At 32.7% G+C, this 10767-nt stretch overlaps 1 protein-coding gene across 1 annotated transcript; it reads left to right on the top strand.

Moving 5' to 3' along the window:
- The first annotated feature begins 4894 nt into the window (after positions 1–4894).
- LOC114323512 (uncharacterized) lies at positions 4895–5284 on the top strand. The gene has a single exon (XM_028271124.2). It carries the CDS (start codon positions 4895–4897, stop codon positions 5282–5284), a length of 390 nt encoding a protein of 129 aa, XP_028126925.1.
- The last annotated feature ends 5483 nt before the right edge of the window (positions 5285–10767 follow it).

Genomic DNA, 10767 nt, shown 5'->3' with positions numbered 1-10767 from the left:
ATTGGTTGAATCCATAGCTTTTTCACATACATCCTTTTTTATTTGCCTGATAATCTCACACAAGTCATAACAAAGCAACAAAAAAACTCCTTCACTCGTATCACCCAACATAGAGATTAGCTCAATATATATAGAAGATAAGGCTTGGAAGGTTTTTCCTTGGGGATTAAGAAAGGGATAAAGACTTGGAGAAGACTTGATGTGAATAAGTCTTGGAGAAGACTTGACAAGGACTTGGATGGCTTATCTTGGAAGACTAGGAGTGGATAAGAATTGAGAGACTTGGGGAAGACTAGGAAGACTTATCTTGGAAGTCTTGGAAACTTGTATGGTAAGCAAACTAGGTAGAAATGAAAAGAAAAACAACCTATAACACATTATAATATTAAAATATCTGCTAACAATATAGATATGTATTCTAAAATCAAAGTTACTAACCATTGTGAGTATGTTATGAACATAACTATTTGTGATGAGAAAAGTTATGATATGGTGTGATGTTTGTTAGAAATTTTGTGTCTATGTTATGTAAATTACCATTATATGCACATGTAGGCCTTGTTTGAGAAGTTAACTATTTTAGCCTTCATTTGGAAAGTGGTTGGCTTTTTGAGTTTTTGACTTTTTTGACTATTTTAGCCTGGGTTAAAAAGCTTGGTTTGGGAAGGGTTTTTTAACTTTTTTTGGCTTTTTTGTGAGAGAATGGTGTAATGATTATGGGTTGGATGTGATGTTTTGTTTGTTGTGGCTAAAATATTTTGTCTTTTGTGGCTATTTTAGCCACAAACCAACTTGTCAAACAATGCTTTAGTTGGTTATTTGATTTTTTGGTTATTCTAGTTTGATTAAAATAATTGTATTTGAGAAGTTGGTTGACTTTTTTTTTTTTTTTTTTGTAGTTGATTTGATGGTTATAAGAGAAAAAATAAAATGATTATAAATTAAATGTGACATTTTATTTTATTAATTATTTTAACCTATTCTATCTTTTAATGAACTATTTTATCTTAGCCCTCTTCCCAAACACCCATATTGTTTAGGGGTATGTAACTTTTGCAACAATCTAGTGATTAAACTACTATGGGGTGGTTAAATGCCTACCAAATATATTAAACTTTGGATCATCTTTCCTATCAATTACAGAAAACTGGAGCCTTCATTTTTTTTAGTCCATTTATTTAACAATTTAGTAGTAAATGCACAACAAATATTTTACAAATAAACATAGTAATGATCCTGTTCCCTTAAATGCAATTCCAAATTCTGTTTCAAATATTTGTTTAAACTCTTACACATACATCTGCGTTGATTTCGCCCATTTCTGCAGACAACCCAATTTAACCTAACCACAAAAACGATTTATATAATTGGATTGGAGGTTCAATTTAGGGCCATGTAGGCCCACCTCATTGATCAAATCATTAATTTTTAATGTTTTATGAGTAAATTATTTATAAAAAAAATTAAGTTAATTGAATAGTGGTAGTTGTATGTTTGGGCCACATTTTGTCTTTAAAAAAAAAAACAATTTATTCTTAAAATCATAATTACAATTTATTTTAAGATAACTGTGATCTAACTATATGGTTACTAATATTTGATCAACATGATATTTTATACAAATGATTTATTTGTGTGACATTAAATGTTAAACGGCTTGGATTATAGGGATGGATCCAAGTTGGGCTCACAAGGCCATAAACTTGACCCTCTAGTCCAAGCCTCATTTTTTTATGACATAGAATTTTCGGAAGACATAATTAATTTGGAATATCTGTAATCACCTACATGTTACATATTTCGATCAAGTCTAAGAGGTATTGGCAAAAATCAAACTCAAATTGTTTGAATTTACAGCTCATCCCAAAGCTAGTCTCCTTAAATAAATGCTAGGCTGCCGATGATTGTCGACATATAAATAATTGTCGATATAAATAATTTCTTGTAATCTGTTAAAATTGATGTATTATTGATTGTTGTATTGATGATTTTCTGTCTATTACAAATGGTTCCTTATATAGATGTAGGTGTAGTGGATGGTGGTGGTAGGTGAGTGTAGTAGGTGAGTGTGTGGTAGGTGATGGTAAGTGTGTGGTAGGTGATGGTAAATTATACAATGTACATTAACAGCCCCCCTCAAACTCAAGGAGGATAGGTACTAGCCAACTTGAGTTTGGAGAGAGTAACAAAACAGAAAAATAAGCTGACAAATAAAATTAAAAAATGGGATAGGAGACACTGTATGGTTGTGTCAGACCGTTGTAGAAGACACGGTATGGTCGTGTCGGACCGTTGTAGCAGACAGTTTACGGGGTCATGTCGGACCGTTGTAGCAGACACTATGTGGTCGTGTCAGACCGATGTAGAAGACAGTTTACGGGGTCATGTCGGACCGTTGTAGCAGAACAGTTTACGGGGTCATGTCGGACCGATGTAGCAGGACAGTTTACGGGGTCATGTCGGACCGTTGTAGAAGACAGTTTACGGGGTCATGTCGGACCGATGTAGCAGGACAGTTTACGGGGTCATGTCGGACCGTTGTAGAAGAGGTTGTGGTGGTTCACCAAGGGGCCGACTTAGGGAGTGCGCCATGAGCGACTTATACATGATACTGTGTATAATCCCCCCTCAAACTCAAATAGGTGTGAAGATAGAAACCTATTTGAGGTTGAAACAAAGGGATTGATAAAGCTGACCGGTGTAGAAGACACTGTATGAGTGTGTATATAGGCTGCCCAAAAAAAATATACATGGATGTAGATATCGAGCCCTCAAAAGTCGTGCCCTCAAAAGGTGTGCCCAATCTGTCAAAAGACGTGCCATCAAAAGGCATGCCCGATGCATCAAAAGGCGTGCCAGATATGATGGCGAGGCACGTGAGTGCTTTGGCCGGCGTGCCCGTTTGTCTGGCGTCGAGAGGCGCGCGATGCGCGTGGCTGCCTCGGCTATTTAACCAAAACAGAGCCTGAGACCGAGGCAGAAGCAAGAAACCTGCGAAATCCTCTGTAAAACTCTTCGTTGTGCTGAGAGAGAGAGGCTGTAACACTGTTGTGCTGAGAGAGAGAGTCTGTAACACTCGGTTGCGAGAGAAAATGGCTTCGTCGTCCCGCGGGCTGCTCACCCTCTTTCCCGACCTCAACGAGTCAACAAGAGAGAGAACTGGTGCGGTGGCACTGGAACCTCAACCAAGCACCACTGGGTTTGCTCCGTTGAACTTTCCAATGCAGTCGGTGGAGCAAAAAATGGCAGTGCAAACGGATGTGGAGGCTAATCAGTATACTTTGAAGGCATGTGTGGAGTCCATGACGGCGGTCACAAACTTGTCGCACCGGCTGCAGAGTAGGACAAATGAGGTGCAGCAATTAAACTCCCAACTGGCTCTGCTCCAACGCATGTATAAGGATGCGCGAGCAGAGATAAGCGTGCTAAGGGCAGAAAACAAGGAGCTGAAGCGGAAGGCCACCGTGATGTTCCGATTTGGAGGTCCGCCATATGCTGGAGTGGAGGAGCAGGGTGGAGTGAACGTGCTCGGCGGCGTGGAAAACACGGAGGCAGCACCGGCAAGGGCCGCTCAGGACGGAGGCAAGAAGAAGAGACCTGCGGCAGAGTAGAGAAGAAAAATCCCACCTGTGGATGTGGTGGTTTGTTTTGTTGTTTGGTTGTTGTTGTTGTTGTTGTTTTTTTCTTTTTTTCTTTTTTTTGTGGTGTAAAAGGGTGATCGGGGTGAGCCCCGACATGAATAAAATGAGTGTGATGTGCAGTTCGTCTGCTGCCTTTTTTTTTTTTTTTTTTTTTGGTTTGTGTTTTTTTTTTTTTTTTGTGTTGTGTTTGTTTTGTTTTTTTTTTGTTTTTGTTTTTTTTTTTTGTTTTTGTTTTGGTTAAAGAAAACAGAGAATATGTTTGGGGGGAGGATGTGCAGCCGGTGGAATATATTATAGAGTTTTGGATGAGTGGGTGCAGAGATGAAGATTGGTTGAAAAAATTAAAAAAAGGGGTATTGGGGAGACATGGTGGGAAAGAGAGAAAGAGAGAAAGAGAGTACATGCTTTTCTATTGTAATGACTCCTGTAGATGAGTTGCAGGTGCAAGGGGTTTATAACCCTGGGCTTCTGAGGAAGATCAGTGGTGTTGGATTTTCTGGGGGTCGAGGGGCTGGCCCTGGGGGTCGACGCCGGGAGTGATCATGTCGGGGCGTTGGTACATGTCGGAGAGGAGTAAGGTTGGGCTGATGCTGGGTTTGGTGTGGAGCCTGGAGCAGCGATCTCCATGCCTGCAAGCTCCGATCTTGAAGTAGAAAGGGCAGTTGACTCTGTCCTTCTCTGTTCCGAATATCGAAGCCAAGTGCTCCGCCATTCAAACGAAGAAGGAAACTGAGAGTGATGAAGATGAGGAAACAAAGAAAGGAGAGTTTCTGGTATGTGTTTGTGGTATGGGTTGAAAAAAAAAAAAAAAAAAAACTCCAGCGAGCAGCGAAGGCAAGGTTGGTGTGTTATTGATGTATTATTGATTGTTGTATTGATGATTTTCTGTCTATTACAAATGGTTCCTTATATAGATGTAGGTGTAGTGGATGGTGGTGGTAGGTGAGTGTAGTAGGTGAGTGTGTGGTAGGTGATGGTAAGTGTGTGGTAGGTGATGGTAAATTATACAATGTACATTAACATAATCAACTAAGGGAAATTTCCCTCAAACCAAACAGGTATACATGAGATCTAATGCTAACCTGGTTGATAATAAATAAAATAATTCTTGCAACCAACAGAGGGAAGATTCCCTCAAACCAAACAGACACATGAGATCTAATGCCAGCCCCTATATATGACACCCAACTCCACTCTCTAAGCTTCATTGCCTCAAACACCACAAACCATTTTCCAAATACCCATTTCTCACAATGTCTCAATTCCTTCTTGTTTGCTTGATCTTAGCAAATGCTTTTGTGCTTAATGTAGCATCATCTTTCCCAAACCTTCCATATCCGAGCCCGCGAAAGCTCGGAAACCACCATGTTAATGTTGTGATGTCCTCTGTTGCTCCATGTTTGAGCCCATCCAGAGCACCTGAAAGTGAAGCTGTGAACTCTGTGAAAGAGGTCAGTGCATCAGATCAAGTGACGCGGTTCCTCCCGGGGCAGCAAGTTCGGATAGAAAAGCAGCACCGTTCGATTGATAGGTCAGTTGCTGGAGGCGGAGTGATTCTTGGGGGCCTTGCCACCACTTTCTTGGTGGCTGTTTTTTGTTACATCAGGGCAACTGGGAAGAAAAATGCAGAGCCTGAAGCCTAAAATAGTGTTCTTTTTTTTTCATATGTGATTACATGTATAGAATTGAGAGTAGAACATGATTTTGCTAGCATCATTCTAAAAAGAAAAATAAAATAAAATTGGAAAAGAGAAGTCATTGTTCATTGACATAAAGTGGCTGATTGAATCAATAATCTATACTATGTATTAACGCTCCGTTTGGCAAGAGTTAAACGGGGCTTTTTTTGGCTATTTTAGTCACAAAAGACAAAATAGGTTATTTTAGCCATAAGAAACAAAATATCACATCCAACCCATAATCATTACATTATTCTCTCACAAAAAAAAGTCAAAAAAGCCAAAAAGTCAAAAAGCCAGAAAGCCCTTCCCAAACCAAACTTTTTAGCCCAAGCTAAAATAACCAAAAAAGTCAAAAAGCCAAAAAGTCAACCCACTTCCCAAACGGAGGCTAAGTAAATTGGGGTTTTTTTAACTCACAGGCCTTATGAGAGCTCCAATATCTTAATTCTAATTTTCTAATTTTTTGATTTAACAAAAAAAAAAAAATCTCATCATTTATTGTTTCTCTCAATCCAACCTCAACATTTATTAACTTTTTCCAAGCCACAATCCCTTTTGACTTCTTTCATAATTACTGCAGCACACTTTTCAATTTCTTTCATATACTATGGTTACACACAAAAATAAAGAAGATAAGAATTTAACTATAGATCTCAAAAAAAGATAACATCTAAATTTGAATTATGGTTTAGTAATATAATTATGTATTTTTTTTTTATATATATCTATCAAAGTTTTAAATCACTTAATGAGACAAATTAATCAATTTTCTAATAACTCACAGGCTTTGTGAGAGCTCCAATACCTTAATCCTAATTTTCTAATTTTTTGATTTAACAAAAAAAAAAACTCAACATTTATTGTTTCTCCCAACCCAACCTCAACATTTATTAACTTCTCACAACCCCACAATCCCTTTTGATTTCTCTCATAATTACTGCAGCACCTTTTTCAATTTCTCTCATACACTATGGTTACACACAAAAATAAAAAAAAATAAAAAAATTTAGCTATAGATCTCAAAAAAAATATAACATCTAAATTTGAATTATGATTTAACAATATAATTATGTATATATATATATATATATATATCTATCAAAATTTTAAATCACTTAATGTGACAAATTAATCAATTTTCTAAAATTATTAATTTTTTAATTTACAAAATAGATTAAAAAAAATATTAACTGATTTATTTGTTTAATAACAAAAATATTTTATAATCTCTCCCTCCTAATCTCTCTCACCAATTTCAAAACAAAAAAAAATTAAAACTTGCATTCGTTTTCTCTTCTCCAAAAAATCAGATAATATTTTTTATTAAAATTGTAAATATCTATCTATATCTTATATATTATATTATAACATAAAAAAAACTAAAAAAAAAAATTAAAATCTTATCTAATAATTATAATAATTTTTTTTTTTAATTTATAAAGTTTCGTGCATAGTACGGGTTACCACTATCTATATATCTATCTATATATATCTATGTATACTATATATTAAGCAAAAAGGAGTTTTTAACTCCCAAGGCCTATGAGAGTTTCAATATTCCAATCTGAATTTTTTAAATTTTTTATTAAAAAAAAAACTCAACATTTATTGATTTGGTCAAAATTCTTGATCAACATTTATTAATTTTTTCAATCTACATGTCTTTCCACATACTTACATTTATTGATTTAGTCAAAATTTCTGATCAACATTTAAAATCCCCTCATACAAATAATTATAGATATAGCCCGTGCATAATTATTGCAGTAAAATTTTTAATTTCTCCAATATATTATGGTTAGTGATAAGATTGTTAAATTATTTTTATAAAAAATCTTTAAAAATATAATTTATATATTAAAAAAAATTTAAATAAATGTAAATATTTATAATTATTCCGTGCACAGTACATATGATAGGCTAGTTTTAGCGATCGAAATGGTTTGGTGGGAAATGTATCTACAACAATGATTCATCTCACTAAAAACATCACCACTAATAGCACTAATACATTAAAAAAGTATAAAAAAAAAAATACAATTCCAAGATCAAAGCATCACATCATTAATAACGAGACTCACTGCCACCTAATTAGTGGGAGCACTAATTAGTGCTCCCAAGCATTTTTCATGTATCTATTCAAATAGGAAAATGTTAGGTACACTGTCTGGAACTTTTTCTCAAGTGACACGACCAATAAATTAGTGAGCAGCCATTGGGCGACACGCGTGCACTCACCATGTTCGTATTTAGGAAAATTGGCTATTTACAATTTTTTTTTTTTTTGATAACTTGATATTCAAGTTAATTTGTGTATATCTTGACTAATTTAGAAATTTTAAAATTAACAATTGAACAAATTTCGAGACCTTGGATCTTATCTATTTTTTTTTTTTAATACATTGAAAGCTATATAGTCTAAGAGAATAATATTTTACCTATGATAAGATTCGAACTCAACGCACTAATGAATTGCAGAAGTTTTGGTCAACAAAACTATTCCTAATTGATTTTTACAAATCATTTGCGATATTATCTATCACCCTTGATGCTATTGATGGGTTGCCTCTTAGCTACTACCCAAAAAAACAAATTAAAAATCTTTTGTTCAAAAGATTTATTTAATTGTAGGTTGATGCATAATTACTTTAATAGCAATACGGCTCATTGAATCGAATCATTCATTCATGTTTGACCATTGTGAAATTAATTCCATTTTTCTCTAAGATTAATAAACAAAATTAGGTGTTAATTACATATTTAAAAACATCAACTAGGCTCGACTGATTATTATTTGCTTATATGGGTTCGGTCCTTGAAGTTTATTGTACGATTCTACACTCAATTGAGATGGTGTCACATTAACATCATTTTTTTTTTTCTACCATTAACTTAGCAAAAATAAACAGATAGTCGAGATTTGTTATCAATTTATAAATGTAAGATTTAAATTGAAAAAATCTAAATTACAGGATTTAATTTGTTGTAGCAGTTAAATTTTTTTTAATTTTTTTCTTTATAGTTTTCACTTAAATTTTTATTTATGATTTCAAAAATTTTAAAACTGTAAACAAAAATGTATTTGGAGTCTCTTTGCATTTTCAAAAAGTATAAATAGTAATAAAATTTACTAAATTTTAGTAAACAAAAAGAAAATTTCTTTTCAATTATTTCGAAAAATAATTTTATTTCTTCTTCCATTCCTCACCTTTTCAGGCCGCTTATCACACCACCTTCAGCCAACCTCACTTACTCATTTTCAAAACAAATTTATAAAACACGTGTACAAAAGGTTAATGGCCATGGCCATGAAGGCCCCATATGTAGAAACTCAATGGTTCAACATATATGAGAAGAAGAAGAACAACAAAAAAGAGGAGGGTGAAGGGCGGGTGTAATGTTACAGTCATTGAAAATTTGTACAATTTTTTTTAGGGTAAATTACAAACACACTCTTTGAGATTTATTTAAATTACAAATTATCCCTTGTGGTTCTGAAAATTACATTATGCCCCCTAAGGTTTTTAATTTCATAACAAATAGGTCATTTTATTAATAAATCATCAAGTTAATTAACAGTTTTTAATAATGTTAAAATTTTATTTCAATTAATAATTCAGATAATTTTATTACTGTATAGGTGAACAGTTAAAAATTTTATTTTTTCAATTAATTCTGTTAAAAAAAAATTCTAACAGGGAGGTATTTGTAATTTCTCAAATCATAAGGGGTAATTCGTATTTTAAGCAAATCTCAAGAGGTATATTTGTAATTTACCTTTTTTTATTATTACAAATTGATGTAAAGTAGTAATAAAATTAAAAATTTGAAATGATCTAATAAGATAAAATAATAAAAACTGCATCATTATGTAAGAAATGATAATTTTTTTCATGAGTGATATAAACAATAATTTTTTTTCATGAATATAAACAAAAAATTCTACAAATTAACGTTCGAATTATCAAAAGAAAACCCGTAATAAATCTCACCAATCTAAAAGGTTATTTGGCATGCACTATATAAGTGCACTTATTTGAGTCACATCATTCTCTATTTTTCTGTACATTTTTTTGTAAAAAGTCAAAAGTATACTTATTTAGATCATTTTAAACACTCCCTAAATATATTGGTCAAATTTAAATTTAAACTTAAAAAATCTAACCCTAAATTCTATTTGTTTGTAGAGGAATTGAAGCGGCATTAGCTGGGGAGATTCTTTAACAAAGCCGTCCAATCACAAAATTTCTTACAATAAAACAAGGAATTAATTAATTAAAAACGAATTTATGAACTCTAATGTTTGAACTCACTTGACGACCTTGTTGAAAGAATCAAATCAAAATGAGAAAATTTTATATAATATTTATTACTAGTTCAACATTTGTTCAAAACATCATCTGATTAACTACAAACAAGAAAGTTTGAAATAAGGTGGAAACATGTGGCACAATCCCTGTTTTCATTCTAGAAAGCCAACTTTTCACTTTCCTCTAGAATTGCCACACTTCAAACACAGAGAGCTAACACCCAACAACCCTTCTAGAGAACAATTCAAAACTTCTTCATCATTTTTCTTTCAGAAATTCCTACTCAAATTTTAAATTCAAATACAATTTAAATAAATCATTCTAGATCTCTTAACTATTTAACAAAAATGGATCAATATTATCTCATGAAAAATGCTAGAAATCTATAATTTTAGATTCACAGATTCACCCATAATAATGTTGCAAGGGAATTGGCATTTATATCATTAGGTGTATAAAAAATTAAAATTTGACACTTACCATATCACATTTGGGTTTCAAACATTTTTATTATCTCACACAAAAAAGTGATATTCATGTATAATTTGTATACATAATTTGTCACCAAAATGATATGCTAGTGGAATTTTAGTAAATAAATATCATTAAAATAGACATTTTATTTTAAAATGATAAATCTTAATACAACAATTTATTTATTTTTTGATAACTAGATGTCCCGGCTAACTTAAGCATATCTCGACTAATCTCGGAGTCCTGAAGTTTTGTGCCCTTTTTTTTAGAATTAATTACCTAAAAATCCTATTTTCAAATGTTATGGTAACTCAGGTCCTATTTAAGATTTTTTTTGTACCAATAAGTCGTATTTAGTAAAACTGAGAATATTATCTTTTTTTATTTTTAAAATTAAAAAAAAAATATTATCAATTTTGCATAGTAATGTTTCAGATAATTGTTTCACTAACTAATGAAAAATAAAAAAACAGAGTCTAAGATTAAACGTTTTTACCATTCTACTTATTAGTTTGATTCAACTATATAGTAAAACCGAGAACATTATTAGTTTTTTCCTAGTTTTAAAATTGAGAACATTATCAGTTTTTTCATTTTTAATTTTTTTTTTGGCCATAAATGTTCTATCATCACTTCTTTATAGACACAAAATTTTCAGTT

This window comes from Camellia sinensis, chromosome 10 (assembly GCF_055761805.1).
Source record: "Camellia sinensis isolate YWXY chromosome 10, ASM5576180v1, whole genome shotgun sequence".
NCBI classification, from domain to species: domain Eukaryota; kingdom Viridiplantae; phylum Streptophyta; class Magnoliopsida; order Ericales; family Theaceae; genus Camellia; species Camellia sinensis.
This window is presented reverse-complemented; position numbering and strand designations above follow the sequence as displayed.